Source organism: Sparus aurata, chromosome 17, assembly GCF_900880675.1.
Source record: "Sparus aurata chromosome 17, fSpaAur1.1, whole genome shotgun sequence".
Classification (NCBI taxonomy): Eukaryota; Metazoa; Chordata; class Actinopteri; order Spariformes; family Sparidae; genus Sparus; species Sparus aurata.
The window spans coordinates 8,433,738-8,453,015 of record NC_044203.1 but is presented as its reverse complement, the minus strand read 5'-3'; the positions used below and the strand labels follow the sequence as shown (position 1 = coordinate 8,453,015).

The following is a 19,278-nucleotide window of genomic DNA, read 5'->3' as shown; positions in this document are numbered from 1 at the left end:
TTGGCGGCCTATCCTTGAATACTTCTGATGGCATGTCAGCCACACTGGCATGTTAGATCTGTTTTGGGGCTGAACTGCGACCACTGGTGGCTTAGAATCACCTTAAGAGGCTGACCTTTGCCCATTCATCCAAACCTGGCATTAAATCCCTGTTCTATGTGTAAATATACCTACATCACTGGAGCAAACAGAATATAAATATCTCCATATGTAAAATTTCCAAATTTGAAAGCACTAATGGTTAAGATTGTGTTGTAGACAGTTTCACAAAGTTTATAAAGTTTTTCACCTAATGTAACAACTCTGAATATTCAACTTTTACTAAGGGAGTCTGGGGACTTGCTAGTACGGTGTTTAAGAGTTACTGTTTACCATATTTGTTACTGTAATTTGGGGGTACACAGACTTAAGACACAGAAGCAGACAGGGGGCACTTCAGACATGAAAACAGACAGGTTGGTACAGCAATGCCATGACAAACAACACTTTGTACATTTAATACAGAATACACAAGAGGTCATCAATGATTCAAGATTTACCAGAGCTACTTTAAGTCATCATGCAACAACTCTTGAAATCACGTGCTTTGTAAAGGAGTCTATTTCAATGGTTAATCTGCTGCTAATATCAGCAGGTTAAGAAAACCCAAACGCATTACTTACATTACGCACAATTGTTGGAAATCATGGAAATCAGACAGTGTTTAATCCACTATGATTGTTGTAGTGGCTTCTCCTTGTTTTTTCAAGGAGGATGTCAGTTGAGTAGGCGGTCCTCCAATGTATACACTGTCAATGTGCCCTTCAATGAGGTCAGAGTGATCAGAGGGGGTGTTTACACCTGTACTTGGAGCTTTCCGTTTGTAATCAGATCATTCAAAATGTATGTTTATACCAGGTCTGAACAGCCAATATATTTTTCCTGTGTCTGAAGGGATCAAAGTGTGGACCAGTGGAAGGACCACAGGATGGAGAATGCTCTCTGGTGAAGACAGAGGCCACAGTCAAAAGCAGGAAGAGAGCTGATGCCCCAGCTGGCAAAAGCAGGTGAGACCTGCTTAGCTACAAGTCAATTAATCAGTTCTGTTTCATTTGTCCTGACTGCCAGAGACAGTATGTAATACCTGGATATACATTGCAGGCATGTGCAGGAGGTTGAGACATTATATCAACAAAGTACTAACCTTCATGGTGTCTGTGTTGGGCAGGGACAGGCTCATTCATACTGCCTGTTGGACAATATTTCCCCTGGGGGTACACCTCTTTCTGATTGTTGACAACTACCAACTGCCTCGCCTTTAATTCGCTGATCATGCTCTTCGTTTGTCACTTTTGCATAGTCCCGCATAGCCCAGATGATGACTATGACCGATATCCACCAGTTCTTGGATTCAGACTACTTAGACACTCCTTTCGTGATGACTGCATTTGGTCCCCCTGAAGGTTCTAAGCATCGCGATGGCGTCACTATGGTTTCAGAGCCGCAACTCCGGGGCTCTGGATTAGGATGACCCCCTAGCCTAGCCTTCTGTTGCTAGCCAACATGATGCGGATGCATTAACTATTGTTGCAACAGGGAATCTTTTCAATGATAACGGATCAGTAGGATGTGATGAAATGGAGGGGGAGTCCCCACTCGCCTCAGCAGCCGTTTTTAGACAGAGCACCAAGCCGCCAATTTGCCCGTCCTTTTGACGGCATGGTCCGCGGTTTTAGACAGAGGCTGGCAAATTGGGGGTCTGTTTTGGTCAGCCGATTTTCCTCCTTAATTCCGCCTCGCCTGCTATCTAAAAACGAGGCGGAAATGTGCCGGCCTCTGCGTGAGGTGGGCGGAGGTGTCGATGACGGGCACTGTTGTGCGACCCACAGCCGGGGAGTTTTAAAGCCAAGAAACAGCTGATCACAGCAGTCAGTCCATCACTTCATCCGCGGACATTAAGATGAACAACTGGACAGCCGCTGAGATACAGGAGATGCTAGCGTCTCCTCGGTCTATGTAGCTGTTTGGTTGTGTTAGCTTGATGTTGTAGAGGCAAGCTAAGAACGGACGCTACTTTCAAATTAAAAACCCCCCGCTAAGAACCCAGTTCTAAACTCCAAAGGGGTGCAATGTAAAGCTCTTATTTTGAAGACAAATTCTATGTCACCGTTCACAGCCCGACTTCGAGCTTCACGTCACGTCACATATTTACGCCTACCTCAGAGGCGGCTTTTGGAAAAGGAGGAATATTACGCCTCGGTTTTAGAAAGACAGGCCGGCACATTGCCGTCCTTACCTTGGAGCAAATGTGCTGCCTTTTCTATCTAAAAAGGGCTAGTGACAGGTTCTCATGGGTCAGAAGTGGAGTTCTTCAAGGACACTGAGGCTGGCCTTTTTAAACAGTAAAGCAAGCCATTCAATGTGCCATATCGTGGCTTGTTCTGGATGCTGCTCCCTTTGATAAGTGCCTTCCACAACCATCTGCCTATCCTTAATGCCATACATTGACAAACTTCAGAGGTGCTAGCCAGACCAAAAGACCTTCTCCCACCTGCCGAGCAATTGCAGGGCTAAGGGATGCTGCCCAATACTGACTAGAACAGATGCCTGCTATTCATGTCACCATTGTTTCTCTGAGAGGATCTTAAGATGAGGATCTAAGACTGGATACCCACTGTTCATGCCCACAATGTAGAATCAATGATGACCTCCTTACCAATAGTTAGCTGAATGTTTAGCTATGCAGTCATGAATTCTGTCTGACATAGTGAAAGCATCATCCAAACTGTCCTCCAGATAAGCTCAGACTCAAGTCTAATTACATCCAGCACTTAGGCTACAAATTTATCAATTTTTCTGACAGATTGGACGATGCTTTCATCGTTTCAGACAGAATTCATGAATGCGTAGCTGAGTATTCAGCTGACCAATAGTTACGGTTATTGGGGAATTGTTGAATATGGCTGTTAGGACATGTTAAAAAAAACATAAATAACTGTTTATTCGATTTATTTTCTGTTCTTAAATTGTTGAATTTTTCTCAACATGAAGAACCAATAAGTGTACTGTTTAAGTACCGGATTGATAAGCAGTAGCACTAAGAGTTGTAGTTCCGTTAAAAACTTAACGATACCAGTCACTACTTAATACTGAGTTCCTGTGAACAGGCTTTGGTCCAAAACCATACTTAACACTCAGGCTTCCTCTACAAGGGCGCTGTATGCCAATGAGTGGGAACCAGGAGAGTTGCTCTGTCCCTGTATTGCTCAGATATTTGCAGATACTCACTGTCTCTACAATTAAGGTGTATATTGCTGCCGTCTTGGCTCGGCATGTTGAAAGGTACGTTTGAACCCCTTGAACTGGCTGACCTCAGGTGGCTGTCTAGGTTTGTGAACTCCATTCCCTGTCAGTTGCTAGGGACTGCTTGTGTTGGATTTCTGATTGGTCTGGCATTAATATGTGGCCCCATTCCTCATTTCCTCCAAAAAGCCTTTTGGCTTTTTACATCAATCAGCTTATCAGTTTGCCCGGTGTAGCTCTCCTTTATCCTGTTGGGGCTCTGAGACTCTACTTGGATGTGGGAGCTGGGTTTTCGTAAGTTTGCTTTGTTTGTTTTTGAGGGCACAGGAAGGTTAGTGGATTGTATAAGCAGAGGCTCGTAAACTGGTTTGTTGATACCATTACTTCGGCGTGCAGGCTCAGGGACCTCCAGGTGCCCCTGTGAAGTGTCATTCAACCAGAGGTGTTTCCACTTCTTGGGCTGCCTTAAGTGGTGTCCTACTGAGCGAGCTCTGTGCTGCAGCTACTTGGGCTTCTTCTTGTAATTTATCCTGCTAAGACAGGGTTAATGTGGCTGCCCCTCATACTGTGGCAACAGCAGTCTTGTCTGCAGCTGAGGCTTGGAGAGTACAGACCCCTAATGACTTTATTGGTATGGGTCATCTAGGTATTACATAAAATCTCTGATGGTAAGGAAGAATGAAATGGAATGAGAGTTCCATATGTAAATAAGGTCTTGATGAGAAGATTCTGTAGGAGACAACTGGTAAGTGTGTTATGCTTTCTGTTAAAACTGGCATCATCTGTAATTCTCAGCCAGGAGGAGGCTGTGCGGAGGGGTGTGTACTCTCCACAGGACCTCTACACCTTCCCAGCCACAAGGTTGGGTGAGTCCAGCACTCTGAAGGTCAACATCCGCAACAACTCGTCTGACACTCATGAGGTGGGGCATGTTTTATTTTCATGAAGACATAGGAAGAAAAATGTTTGTTTTCCTCGCTTACTGCGGCAAGAACTGGAATACAGAATATAAAATATGCATCACTTGGTATTCCAGAAAAGTGTCTTTTTAAAAGAGGCAGAAAGGTAGTGACAATATAGATGCTACCTCACATTGTGTATACAGTTATTCCATACAGCTAACAGAAATTGCATGTTTGACTTGATTTATCTGTGCTGCATGATACATGTAATAACAAACCCCTAACATTTTGTCACTGTGCATTGCATGGATTTGATATTTGATGTGTGGCTTCTCTAAATTACTTGCAGCTGAAATTTGTAAACCCTAGGGAGCCCTTCCACATCAAGCATTCCAAATATTCCCTGAGGTAAGTCCAGTGGTCATTATGCCTGACAGAAACTCTCCATTCTGTACTTGTGATAGTGGATGGGTGACACTTTAGGAATCAAAGGGTTATAATGTTAAGTATTAGTGCCTACCCCTGTTGATGTTTGTTTATGTGCCTCGCCATTATGGTTTTCATAGGTCTACTGTTAGTTTAATTAGAGAAAGCTTTTGGAATGGGCACAACATGTGTTTTACATTGTTGAAATAGGGAAAAATAAAATCACAAGTACATGAAATATATTTGTGTGTTTGCTCTTATCATGCGCTCCAATTTCAACCACATCAACGCTGAACAATATACCCATGTTTCCCCATTTACTTTCTATTCATGAGTTTTCCTTTATGAGTTCCGTGTCCTAAAGTTATTTTTAGTCTAGTGTCATGAATCATATTATGCAGTCCTAAGTTCTTGATTTTTTAATTTATGTGAACACGTGTATTTGTGTATGTATTGGGCCTGGTCGATCATGGCGCGATACACAATGTAGAAGTATTAGAACAAGTATGTATTCATGCACTAAACATTTAAAATTGAAACAATTGTTTATCTATTTTTAAATGATCTACTGACTGCCATTCTTCTTTCCCACCCTTAAGATCCCAGCATTATCTGAAGCTACCCGTCCAGTTCAAACCTAGTTCTGCAGGCAGACAGGCTGGTTTGCTGCTCATTCAGTCAGAAACAAGTGGAAGTCTTGTTATTCAGCTGACCGGTGAGGCAGTACCTTGATTTCACCATCTACCATCCTACGCCACCTTCTCATGGTGGCTGGCTTAAGGTGGATGCTCTTCTCTGTACTATTCATCATGGGACAGAAGAGAGCAACAGAGAGGAAAAGGCGAACTGCTGAGGATCAAATGGAAGCAGCGCTGTACTTGAATCCATCCTCTCATTGTGTTCAGAGATGTGGATTGTAGCTGATTAAATGGAGATGACTGAGACTCGACTGCCAACACAGCCCTCTGTGCCTCTGGAGGTGGCACAGGTGTCCTCAGCTGGCCCATGAAAAATGACTGTGCCTGAAGCTGAATGATTTGGTCTGACTGCCTCACAATTAGTCTGCCCCACTCTGGCATTTCAAAGAGCTAATGATTTTTGTCACTTTACTCTGGAACTGGTATTTGCCTTGTCCCTGAGTCATATCACAAGGCAGCATTGTTGTTGCCATGGCCTCTGTGAGACAGAACCAGTTGGGTTACGTTGAGGATTACTTGGTCACACAGGAATGTCTTTGTCTCTTGTTTGGTTGTTGGGAACATGGCTGCAGGGATTCTTTTTTTTAAGCCAAACCGTCAAAATCTGAAAAAGGGGCCTGCACATAATTTTTTGTAAGTAATTTCTGTTATAAATGTGCGATTGTTGCAAGACCACAGCATATTTATGGTTTCAGGGTTTTTCGTTTCTTCTTTTGGGGAGGGGGGGGGTTCTTTTAGAAATAACTTTAATAACCCTGAGATTAGTCCGTCTTCATTTCATTAAATGGTCCTAATCTTCTGTACTGGTGTGTTTTCCATGTAAATGGCTTCTCATCATGCAGAGCCCACCTGCACAGTGGCCTTTGTCAGCACCATGTGTTGACTGCCCAGCAACCTCCAAGACCCGTTCCAAACAGTCCAGATGTACTTAATTTAGTCCTGATCAGGGCATTAGGATGGTTAATGATTGTTATTAGATGCTCAAAGAGTTTCCTCCGGTGGGGTTTTTGTTCGGCAGCTTGCCAGGCCTGCTTAGTATGGTTACCATGGCAAAACGGTGTTAATCACTGTTCCAGTCACAGAAAATTAGCTTCCCATTTCCTCTTTTGGCTCTGGGGCAAATGGCCAATATTGCCAGGGGGTGTTGGACTCACATCCATAATCAGCTTTGGGAGTGGAATGGCACAGGGAAATGTACGTCAACTTCATCAAGGATTTGTTTTTTAGCGGTAAGTTGCCACAAAATGTGACAGGGTTAGGGTAAAGGGTTAGAAAAACACTAGTGTGAAAATCACTCCCCTGCTTGTAGAGCAAGCTTTACATACAGTATGATTATATGAAGGCAATGCATTGTCCCTGACAGCAACCCACCTGATATATTTTGGTTTACAGTTTGCACATACTTTAAATAGTAAATAATGTAATATATTGTTGTCTGTACACATTTTAAATAAAGTTTTGTGATAAATCGCCTGGCTTTCTCGAATCCTTTTTAAATGGCTGTTCCTAATGTGATGTGTTAATATGACAGAACCAGGGCCTTATTATTACATCATTCTTTTAATTTCAGATTTTTACTACTACATAAGTAGGACCAGTATTAAAACTGTTTGTATCCACTAACAGATATTATATGGTATGTTTGCATTATTTTAATCTTTCTCTAATCTCTTCCAGTCAAAAATATGTTTCTCTTGTTCCTACAGGTGTGCAATGTGCAAGTTTTGTGACATCACAAATAGTTTGAAAGCCAATCCTGGTCCAATATTTAGCATACACAATTGGGATTTGGAAACTTGAGGCCTTCAGTGCACATATACTGAGAATGAACACAGTGAAGTAAAGACATCTTGTATCTGTAAATGTAAATAGTGAAATTGTTATTTGCATAGTCAGAAATTTCTATTGAGGGACAAGGAGTCACAATAAGCATTTTCTGTGTGGTAATTATACTTTTACATGCGAGACATTTTTTACACAACAAAAAGCAACAAGTACATATTTAGGCATGCACTGGAACTGCAGGACATCAAGCCAGCGTTCTACAAATTTGGAAGCTGTGCTGGTTAGCATGCAGCATACAGTTGCTGCCAATTATAAAATTAAGTTAGAATAACAAAGCGCCTGTTGTCTCTTATGAAGCCCATCCAGTGCCAAAGCATGAACACGTTTGTCTTGAGCAGCAGGTAAATTTTTTTGTGTTCAATTTCTTCTGTACAATTTATTTATCTATTAAATTTTTAGTTTTTTTCAGAATAAAATTTGGCTTTGCTGTCATATATTCAGCACCAAGACCCCTCAGATCAAAGTCCCACAGTCAAGGCTTTAGACAAAGGGGACCATGCTTTCAACACTGGAACAAACTCCCAAACGCTTTTAGACTAGCTTTTAGACTTTAATTTGTTATTTAATCAGATTTATATTTTTCTTTTACTCCATATATTATGTTCTTGTCCTCAGCGTTGTTTCCATTTCCTGTGGTTTTGAAAGGTACAGTGGAGATACTATTTATTTATAACAGCCTTCCTGCTGAGGGACTGCTGAGCAAATTAGAAAACCACTCTTTTGAAATGTAAACAGCAGTCACTGAGCAGCACTGGGGAAGGTGTTGCACATCTGCTGCTGATGTGTGACCTCAGTGCCTTCAATGGATCATACATTTAGCCCGGCCGGCTGCTGTGTGCAGGGGATCCTGCAGGTGGCGACAAAGCTTCTTCAGCGGGCCGGCTGTCAGCAGCATGTACTGTACAGTGGGGCAGCAGGGCTTTATTTTGCTTCCCAGACTGGAAACCACTGTAGTGCAGTTGGACTTGACGTCTAGCAACACAACACCATATACTTTAAACAAGCAGACACGGCGACTTAGCACGTTAGCGACTGCATTTACAGGTAGGAAGCCTGCGACATTTTCTTAGTTTTTTCCTGTACACTGGTGTATTTTTTTAAATGCATAATGCTGTAGTCGTAGGCGGCTGGAGGAATGTTGTGGTGATGCTAGTTGGTGTGGCTAAACGCTAGTCAGGCTGTCCGGTGTGGGTTCTGACTTCGGGCCAGAGGGTGGAAGTTGCTGTTTAGAGTTGGAGCTGCTTTCCAAGCTGCGCAAGACAGCTGAGCTAAGCTAACATGGCTAAGTTAGCAGCAAGCGGGCTAGCCCTGGCTCCCATTCATCCGCCGGGGCCACAGCACCAATCCGCCACGTCTGTCTCCCTGCAGGGCAGCGCTGTCTCTTCCACTGACCGTGACCTCCCTGATAACTTCTATAATTACTGCCCTCAGTAGAGACAGACAAGAATTTCCCCCTCTCTGTCTGGTGTGTCGTTTATCTGTCTTATCCTGTTTGATGTGAATGATGAACAAGCTAGCAGGGAAGCTCGATCAGAAAGGTAACACTCAGCTGCCAGTCATATTTTAAGCCAAGGGCTACCAACTTTTTTATGACGGTGAGGACCGCTGTGAGTAATGATGGTGTGTCAGCAGGTAGACTCATCAGAGATGAGTTGGTACACAACTGAGCGGTTTGTCACACTGCAGGGTGGGTGAGCACCTGTGTAGCAGTGACACATTTGTCCACATACACCCTCTCGACGCGCACAGTTTGAAAGTGATGCTTATTTTGGGATGCCGTAAACCTCCACCTCTTCCACACGACACATGGCTCTCCTCTCCATCATCCTCTCAGAGGTTCAGAAGATGATGAGGGTTAGATTAACTGTAAACATCATCCAGCGATGTTGTGTTTATCTTGGCACCTGTGTCATTTTAAATCACACTACAGCAAACCAAATCAACAGACTATTTTGTACTTAATTATTTCATTGTCGAGCAACGCATATCAAAGCACGTCGAGTTCAATTTAATTCAGCATCCACAACGAGCTACTGACGCCAGTTTGCAGACCCTTGACCCTGACTTCAAAACTGTCTGGTAAAGCATGGATCTATATGTGACAGCGCAGAGCACGGGTCTCTCTGACTCCAGCCCTCTGATCAGGTTTAAATGAATGTGATCACTGAGCTATGTTCTCTGCTACTCAGTGAGCTACAGAAAGAGCTGGAGTTTGTTTCTGAGTGCATCGGATTTAGTCAAGTGTTTGCTGAGGGTCAGTTTTGTTCTTGCCTGACCGGTTGGCTGTACATCAGCCCGCTCCCTGAAGGTGTCAGTGGACCTACAGATGAGGAGGAGCTATCTAAGCTTTGAATCAGTGTTATTGATGTTGTTTATCTTTTCTCTTTTTTTCAGTTCTGTCTGCTCTGCCTTCACTCTGTTTCAATCCTCCCTTGTTTCCTGCCTGTGACCCCCACACACTCTCTCTCTCTCTCTCTCTCTCTCTCTGTGAAGCTCATTTTTGCGTCTTTCCTCCGTTTTTGTCTCATTTACATGCTTTTACACAGTTCTGACACAAACTCCATTTGGTGCTTTGTGGCGTTCAGACGATTGTGTCAGTAGAGTTGTGCAGTTCACCGCTGTCGCATCTTTTTCCTTTTACCCGTTTCCTGTGACGGGCTGCTGCGGTACTGATGAGCCGAGCTGTGCAGGTGAAGCTGGTTACGTTGGGTTCAGTGAGAGGACACCTGTGGATAATGATGATGCGTGTGCATGTGAAAGTATGGAGACAGGTAAATACTGCCAGCATTCCAGGGTGTCATACTGTTTCAAGCTGTAAGCGAGCTCCGTTAGTCTCCCTTAATACTTGAATTCCTCAAAGTGCCAATCATGTATATATTGACCTTTTCTGTACATTATTTGTGCCATTTATTTTTGGTCAGCATGAAAAATGAGACTTTAAACCATAAAGACCTACTGTAGAGCAATCATTGGGGCGCCTGACTATTTATACTCTTTTTCCCATATTTCCTCTATTGTAGTAACATTCACAGTCAGTATCATTTCATTTGGGATTTCGGTTTGTTATTTAAAGTCCCAGTTTTAGATTTGCTCTGTCTGAGAATGGATGCTTATGCCACAATTCAGACAGAACGTCAGAAAGGTTTATTTATTTATTTTTTTTAAAGTGATGTACTTGGATGTCTTACACTTCGATTTTATCTGGTTTGATTTTCCACATGATATTTTTGTCTACATTCCAATTTTCCTAAGCAAATATTGTTCTATGCTTTTTTCCAGAGAACAACAGGTGTGATCCTGTATACCATTTACTGACAGATAGTGGTAGATGTGTCCGGTAAAGCTCACAGAGTAAACGGACGGCTAAATGAATTGTAGCAGAAAACATAGATTTATTATCCATTCAACACCAAAAGCAGTACTTTGGCCATAACCATTGCCCATTAGCCTACAGGAAGAAACCACATGGGTTTCCCTGGTGAATAAATGCTGCAGAGCAGGATGGTGTAATCATGTTCAGCACAGAGCCTCTGAAAAGCTAATAAACTCCACTCTACAGGAGCTTTGAAAGCGTATGGGTAAGAGGTTATGAGTTATTAAAGATGTGAGAACATGAACAATTTTAGGTCCCCGATGGCTGTCTTTGAGGTTAAAGATCCCTCAGCTTGTTCATTCATTACTGATCAAATGTTCTCTGCATTCATTAGAATGGAACAGAGACTGTTTTTACATTATTTCATCATGCTTAGGTCGAGGACATCATATACAAGACTACTAGTCAGAATGAGATAATTCTCACATATTCATATTTTATGTTGCATTGAATGAATGAGTTGGTATGACACTTGACCTCTGTCTGACGTCCACCTCCTTCCAGCACAGTGAAGGTTTCTACAGACAGTAGCACAGTTGTGCTATGGGCTCACTGGTGTTCCCAATAGTGTCCAACCTCTACATGGAAGAAGTTGAGAGCAGAGCCTTGATCACCTTCACAGGAAGTGCTCCTAACCACTGGTTCAGGTATTTGGACGACACCTGGCTCACAATCAGAACAAGAGAAGTGGAAGCCTTCACAGAACATATAGATGCTGTGGACAAGAACATCAAGTTCACAGAGGGGGAGATGTTAGAGGAGACAGCCTGTCCTTGTTGGACTGTGCAGTACACACTGAAGCAGACAAGAAGCTTCAACATTGATGTGTGTCTCATCACCCACTGGAGCTCAAGCTGGAGGTCATCAGAACCCTAAACCATCAGGCTGAGACCACGCCCACAAAGACAGAGGGGAAGGAGAAGGAACAGAAGCACATCAGGGGAGCACTTAAAACCCAAACTGGACCTTTGTCAAAACTTCTAATAGATCCAGAGCAGACAGAGAGGAGGAGACGAGAACATGTAACATCATCATCATTCCGTATGTCGCGGGAACATCCAAGAAGTTATCTTTATCATCATTAATATATTATCATATCCCGGTTCACTTCAAACATACCAACACGCTGAGACAGACACTCTAATGACGCAACACCCAGGCACAAGCAGAGTGCTGTAACGTTCAAATGACAAGTCAGGCAACATCCCACGTTTGTATTATCATCATGTGATTTTAAAGAAAGCCTATTGAAAATTCAGTCTGTATATATGAATAAGTGTGTAGTCCTTAGGTCTAGTTGTTTCAGGCTGTTAGTCTTTGGTAAAGGTTTACTTACTTACTCACTTCATCAGCAGGAACTTAAGATGTCCAAACCTCCAATATTGTTTATAGTCTTACCTGTATATGAAGTGGCCAATCACAGATATACCTCAGCCACATCTGCTTTCGGTGTATATCTTGTCCGAAATGTGCCGATAAAAAATGCCGGTCTTTTAGAAATTATGATGCAGAAAAAAAAACGTTTGAGGTAATTTAATAATTCTTAAAGTGAAGGCAAATGTTTCAGCACACTGATGTCAGAATTTGTAACTCCCTAATATTATGGCCGCAAAAATCCAATGATCAGATATTGTCAGCACCTTGGAGACTTGGAGAAACCAAAACAAACAAAATTCAAGTCCGTCTGCTCCAAATAACACCAAACAATCAGGGTGTTAACAAAAGTCTCAAAGGAGACATAGTGACTGGTGATCAGAAGGTACGGTCCACTCCACTGCTGTGCATGTAGAGACGGGAATCACAGAGCAGAGTGTCTTATTTAATTCAGCCTTTATGCAAACGGAACAAACAGAGAGCGAGCGTCCTCTGTCTGTCTGTCTGTCTGTGCACAAGCTTCATTGCAAAGGTAGAATACATTAATATGTAACTGAAGAGAAAGCATCACGTCATGAAATAATAAGCAAGTGAGAAAGTGGAGAAAGTCAGCGGGCGGACTGTGTGTATTATTAGCTACAGTAATGCGCTCTCGTCTACCAGGTCGCTCTCTGTGTGTGTGTGTGTGTGTGTGTGTGTGTGTGTGTGTGTGTGTGTGTCCACTTCTCACAGCTCACTGTACAACTGCTGCTCAGAGCCAGACGTCTGTGTCCATCTGTCTGCTTCTGTTTCTGTATGTCCCTTGTTCTACTCTGCGTGTGCGCGTGTGTGTGCGTGACAGTAACTGACCGTCAGTGCAAGTGTGTACTGTCAGCGCGCATTCGTGTGTGTGTGTTTCACCCTTTGCCAATTAGCGGCTTCTCACCTCCCGAAGCGAGCGGCTGAGTGTGTTAGACAGAGGAGGAGCACTTGACGGGGCTTGTCTGCCACTGACGGCTCAGCCTCAACCTGAACTCTCACACAACTTCTCTCTCTCTCTCACACACACACACACACCATCATACACACATTTCAGTCTGACCAGTGAATTCCAGCTCACACACACACACACACACACACACACACACACAGGACCTGAGCTCCAGCCAGTTGTTGATAATACGGCCTTGTCTCTCTCTGAGCCCATGTGACACGCCAAAATGTGACAGCATTGTGTTGGTGGGGAGAAGGCGCGAGACGGGCAAAGACGAGTGCCAGCCTGCACCAGAAGCGTGTGCATCTTTGTCTGGGTTGCGCTCATGGGAGTGCGAGTCTTTGTATGAACTGTCTGTTATTGTGCTGCCGCAGTTAAGTGGGTTGTGCGTGACTGAACCGAGTGAAAAACAACGCCGAAAAGTGTGATGTGCGAAAGCAAACCAGACTGATGAGCTGGAAAGACGATACTTCTCACTCAGAGGTTGTTCACCTTATCCTCCGAGGGACTGTTTTCTTTACGTAATCACCCAAAATGGATTATTCATGCTGCTGTATAATTAATCAAGAAAAGATCATTATATCAAGCTGCAGCTCAGTTTTCCGAGCCTAATCTTCTCTACAACTACTTGAGGACGGTTTGGAAAAAAACAGCTTGATACAACAATTTTCTTTGAAGTTATTTGGCAACGCATGAAAAAAAAAAAAGAAATTGACGTTTGAGATGCAGCATATCCTTTGAAACGCACTACAAGCAAGATTTTCACATCCTGGCCAGAGAAAGGAAAACATTTTTAACATATCTGTTCCAAATTTGAGTGTTTTTAAACATCTCTACTTGGCCAGAACCAATCATCTGGCCGAGTTCTGACTGAATAAATCCCAAAATGTTGTGCTAGTCAATTGGAAGATCAAAGTGCTGCTTGGAAGCCTCTGAGACAAGCCGTGGTTTTTATTTTTAACCCCAGTTGGCACACCATGATAAGTTGATTAAAGAACTTATTTGCCAAAGCATGGTATATTCTTCCATGCTCCCCCTGCAGGAATTCCAGCACTGAGGTGTGTGTATCCTGTGTGAAAGTTAATCTCACCAATTCAACTGATCACAGAGCAGCTTTTCAGAGATATTTCTGTACAGGTGGTTTAACGACTGCAGCCCGTGCCACGCAGCAGTCCTGTTTATCTCTATTGGAAATGTCGTGGCTTGGTTAAATTGTTTAAGTAAATTTAAGCATATATAGATGATTTTTTTTGTTCTTGTCTTTATACAAACATGTTGTAGGGTGAATCAGTCCTCAGTCGTGGCGCTTCCATTTCCAGCCTCTCTGCGCAGTAGATAAAGCCGGCGCACAGAAACACATGATACTGTGTTTTCTTTCGATGCCTTACTTTCAGAAATGTCCTGTTTTAAATTCAACAAATACACTTTAAGTTGAAATGTTCTCAACTGAAACAGCCCAGGAAACTGCCTCAGTGAAAATCTGATTTAAAGTTATAGTATGTAACATTTCTGCATTAAAATGTCTATGAACAACTTGACCTTTGTTATATATTTTGTTGAGATTTTCCCAAATGTTTTCAACAATGTTCAAACCCAGTAATCCCAGATTTTAATCGCGCTGTGCCGTTTTTTTTTTTGCCGGCCTGTCTCTACGCGATGTGACTCGTAGCCTCGGGCGGCCAGGGTTTTGTTTTACCATCACAACTGGTTCACCTGCTTGAAGGTGCGTCTTCAAGCAGTGGTGTGCATGTCCCAGTCTGCGCAGCGCTAACAAAGAATCACCACTGACAAAGTGGCTCTGCTAGTTCAGTCCCAAACACGTCTGATTTACTAGAACTTCTTCACAATAAAAGCCCCCTGTTGTGTAAAAGTTTTTATCATGAAGCAGCATTAAAGGAAACATTGTGTTTACACCAGCAGCAACTAAACATGACTCCTGAAACAGCTGACACCCCTAATGACTGTTACACTGTACCTGAATACATACACACATATATGCAAACACTCAAAATTGCTCCTGATTGACGGTTTCTACCACTGATCTCCAGATTTCACAGTGACACCAAACCAGTATGGATGTATAGACACACTAAAAAAAAGAACGTGTTATCCTATCTCATCTCTGCGAGACCTCTCCCTTTTGAAAAGGACGCATCATATAGCTTTCAATATTAGTTATCCTTCAAAGTGGGGCTATGGATCAAGACCCAGGGAGACTGCTGGGGAAGACATGGAACAGGACATTTTGGAGAACAAAATGTCCCTCTTTTAATTCACCCATTAAAAAGAAAACAATAGATAATCCCGTGATTAAATCCTCCTGTGGAACTATTAGAGTATTTAAATCCTTTGTTAGTTTTAAGTGTAAGAACTCACCAGTTATCCCCCTGTTGGGGTAATCTCAAGGTTTCACACAGGGGTGGAAAGCCTTTGGGAAATGAGATTTGGAAATCTGAGGGTATTGAAAGACTTGTGGACTTGACGGGACCCCATGATAGAAAGCTACTAACATTTGGTCAAGACAAAGACAAGAATAGTTTACAGGATAAAGATTTCTTAGTTTATATGCAGATAAGGGCACAGCTTTCTGGCTACTGTGGGCAGACGGTGATTATACCCCAACCAAATTAAAATTAGAAGGACACGTGCAAAATATGATAAGGAATTGTTTCCAAGGTTCTTCAAATCGTTAAATGGCTCCCATGTAGATAAGTGGAGTGGCCTTAAAAGGACTTGGGAGAGAGGTTTGGGGATTATTCTGAATACAGATGTTTGAAGCACAATTTTGAAAAATATTAACAAAATCTGCAAATCTGTGAAAAAAAAAACATATGAGCTATAACATTGTACACGGGATATATTCCACCCCAACAAGCATGGATACGATAGGCTTGTTGGATTCTGACATGTGTCGACAAGACGGGGACTTTTCATCATGTGATTTCATCACGTCCAGTAATAAAGACACTGTGGGATAAAGTGACCTTTGTTTCTTGGGGTCTTCCTGAGTCAAACATTTACCAGGGACCCTCTAACACACCTGTTGGACTATACACCCCAAGGCTCTTGGACCAAACCCTAACATTTGTTAACCTTGGCTGTATGACGGCCAAGAGACTTATTGCACAGAACTGGAAATGAACACATTCAATGGACGGTGATCAGCAGCTGAGATCTCTTCTACTTAGTCATGGAGAAGGCCGCCACAAACCTTGTCGAGCTGCATAACGAAGAGCTTTTAGAGCGGATCAAGGTTGTTGAATCAAGAATCAAGAACTTCTTCCAAGATTGGACTACCAACCAAGCCTGACCTGACTCGTTTTTCACTCGTGACTTCATAGTCCTGCAGCTCACCTCTGTAACACCTCTGTCATGGTTGCAATTATCTCATTTTATTTCCTCTCCGCTATTCCTTCATTCATTCATTTTTCCTTTCGACAGTTCTTTTGTTCACTTTATTTTCAACTTTTGTCCGTGCAAGGTGTACTCTCTGAAAAATCCATATAAAACTTTCAAGTCAAATAAAAGAATCGATTAATAAAAGTAGAACTGCCAGCAGGTCTGGACATCAGTGACCTCATAGCTGGCTTCGGCCACGATCGTCATGGAAACAGTAGAAGCTCGGAAGCATTCAGGTCAAGTCCCGTCTGAACGCTCGCCGCCAAATTCTGGTAATTTTCTGATACTCGGTTCTACAGTCACATTTCAGTGAGGCCGGAGATTGTTCCTCCCAAACAGGCGCAGCAGAGCGTCAGTAAACCAGTCTGCACACACTCACAGCAGAAGTCTGATGAGCCACCACCAGTGTCATCTCTTCTCTGAGTCTGCTGCGGTGAGCGTTTCTCACATGTTACCTCTGTTATTATATGTTGATCATATCTAGGGGGATTCACACATCTCACCTGTAGTGTTTGCTCGATCATTTTCAGTAATACGCCGTCTGGCCCATGGGGGGAGCTACATTGTTCATCACGACATGCATCATGTGAAGGATGTCAGATACACAATAACTGGATTTCGTGATGGGGGACTGTCTCATTCACGAAGGAAGACGCGTTTGCTGTTGCTTTTCTGTACCAACGATGGTTATTGTGAATGAACAGTTAGTTTTCCAGTAGGAGCTGTTCCCCCCCCCTTCTCATTTATCTTGCCTTTTGCTTCTTTGGGAACCCGCTTGACAGATCTCACAGCCCTCACGCTTTAGAGAAGAGAAACTCCTCAGCATTTGGCTAATGGCTCCACAGTTCCCACACTGATTAGGAGCAGTCTGCAAACTGCAGTATTAAGTCGTTGATGAAGTAGTTAGGAAGCCCTAGAAACGACCAAAAAGTGCTCGAGAAAGCAATTTGATATTGTTTTACTCTTGAAGCGATTTTCACAGAGGACACTGAAGCATTTTTTTTGGTCAAACAGTCCATTCACTTACTTCGAGTCGCTTACTTTCATTCAGCGCGTCCTTGTTTGTGTTGTTTCATTTAACCACAAATCCTAAGTAGTCATTTAATAATTCAGAAAAGTCCCTGTACCGGAAAAAAGATGGGAGAAAAAGAGATAAACACACATTTCCCAGTGGCGATATACTCCAGAAACTTCAACTTCTTATCTTTGTCCATTTCATGCGTAGCGCTGCAGACTACGAATCTCAGTGAAAACTACGCAAGTATACTTTAAACAATTATATAACGAGCCAGTGCCGTCCTCAGCCCATTAATAATTAGAGTTGTTTTTATGAAACAATAGAGAAGCTTCCCTGTAGGCTGATGAGAGCACGGCTGTGTGTTCGCTATGAGGACGTTCACACTTTGATCGGCATCCTCCCCGAGTGATCGGATCAGTGTGCGGCTTTACGTCCGCAAGTTCACACCTGGCTTTAACATGCGTCCCGACGTGCGTCTGGAGTGACCACGACGCCTTCAACTTCTGTATAGCGTTTGGCAATTTTTCAAGAAGGCCCGAATAGTTTGTTGTAGACAGCGTTTCTGTCAAGTTTGTAATGTGTCTCCGAGCTCAGCCACAAAAAAAAAGAGCCTTGGGACTGTCTCCATGGCCGTCAAAGAAGCAGCCAGTATAATGGTTACTGTATTTGTAAAATGTGTAAATTTCATCTAAAAGACAGAATCAGTTGAAGCACTGTGTTCAAAAAGCTGTGAAATGTTGGGAGGTAACACGCACAGAAGCAGACAGGAAGACAAAGTGGTGCTGCGACACACTGACACGTCTCACAAGAACAGAAACAATGCCACGTTTAAAAGGCATGAATCATTTTGAATTCGTTGCAACGATGTTGCGCAAAGATCACGTTTGTTCTCATCTGATCATTCTTAAAATCACACGATTGTGCAAGGGGACCAACTTATGTCACATTAACATTTCAACATGTTATATCAAAGGATTTTATGTAGACATCATTTTTGAATAATAATACATCTACAGAGCATGAAAAAGGCGTCGAATGAAAGTTTATATTTTCTTTAAAAACGTTATTACCATTGTGAATTAGTGATTTTAACAGTGTCTTTCAGATCCACAATGCTTGTTTTGTTTATGTCCGTGCAAGGAGTCTGATGATTGGTTCCAGCTTCTACCAGGTTCGTCAGCCAGTGGCATAACGCCGATTGAATCACGTGGTATTGGTTTTCATTATCATCAAGAGGCTTGGTGATCGCCAGCTTCTGGAGGAAAATGTAATGAACGGCTGATTTCTGCAGGATGTGCCCGTCATGCTCTGTAATGCCCTAGTGTTAGCCATGTCAACCAAGTTAGCTACAGCAAACTGGCAACCGCTGGAGGGGCGGATGATTCTAACAACAGCGCTGTTGTAACGTGAGCGCAGTGGTGGGGGGGAGATGGAGTTCCAACAGTTAGTGGCCGATATGGATAACACATGAAACACTCGCCGCGTGTAAGTCATTTGTCACAAAGTATAAAGTGGCTTTGAACTGCTTATCAAGCTATTTTCGAGCTATTTGAAGTGTTACCATCTCTGGCTCTCACCTTCTTCATACAAACCTTGCTCAACAGCCTCGTCCAGATTGGCTCGCTCTCCCTTGTCATTCGGTCACGGCCCAAACCGCTGCGAAATTGCAGCGGTTGCATTTTTAGGGGGGGGGATGGTTCAGCTTGCTTGCGTTTGGCATATGCAAGTGGCCTTCAACTACGATGAGTACTTACATGTGTGCAGATATGTCTGTGTTGTTGGCAGTGGTGAGTGGATTGGCAGCTGGGACAATGTGCAGCAGAATATTTACGGTAGTAGTGTACGGACTAAGGACTACGTTGCTATTTTTAAATGCCCTGGAATACCGTATTAGCTTATTACCACCCAACCCAAGTGTGTGTGTGTGTGTGTGTGTTGGGATAGCTGTAGCAGTTCTGAGGTACGCTGTACCGACTGCTCCTCTGCTC

At 43.0% G+C, this 19,278-nt stretch overlaps 2 protein-coding genes across 5 annotated transcripts in view; both read left to right on the top strand.

Annotated features, from left to right (window-relative positions):
* Window positions 1–6,779, top strand: part of LOC115567159 (nucleoporin SEH1) — a 54,086-nt gene extending 47,307 nt beyond the window's left edge. For 2 of the 3 annotated variants that reach the window (XM_030393465.1, XM_030393467.1), the window contains exons 49-52: window positions 934–1,046; window positions 4,078–4,204; window positions 4,534–4,592; window positions 5,210–5,342. In XM_030393465.1, the coding sequence (XP_030249325.1) occupies window positions 934–1,046; window positions 4,078–4,204; window positions 4,534–4,592; window positions 5,210–5,342 (432 nt within the window). Of the gene's footprint in view, window positions 1–933; window positions 1,047–4,077; window positions 4,205–4,533; window positions 4,593–5,209 lie in introns of all 3 variants that reach the window. The other variant, XM_030393466.1, reaches the window with a different exon arrangement.
* A 1,257-nt stretch (window positions 6,780–8,036) lies between these two features.
* ldlrad4b (low density lipoprotein receptor class A domain containing 4b) overlaps window positions 8,037–19,278 on the top strand; it is a 244,340-nt gene continuing 233,098 nt past the window's right edge. The window contains exon 1 of one of the 2 annotated variants that reach the window (XM_030393471.1): window positions 8,037–8,197. In XM_030393471.1, the coding sequence (XP_030249331.1) occupies window positions 8,047–8,197 (151 nt within the window). In that variant the 5' untranslated portion in view covers window positions 8,037–8,046. The remainder of the gene's footprint in view (window positions 8,198–19,278) is intronic. The other variant, XM_030393472.1, reaches the window with a different exon arrangement.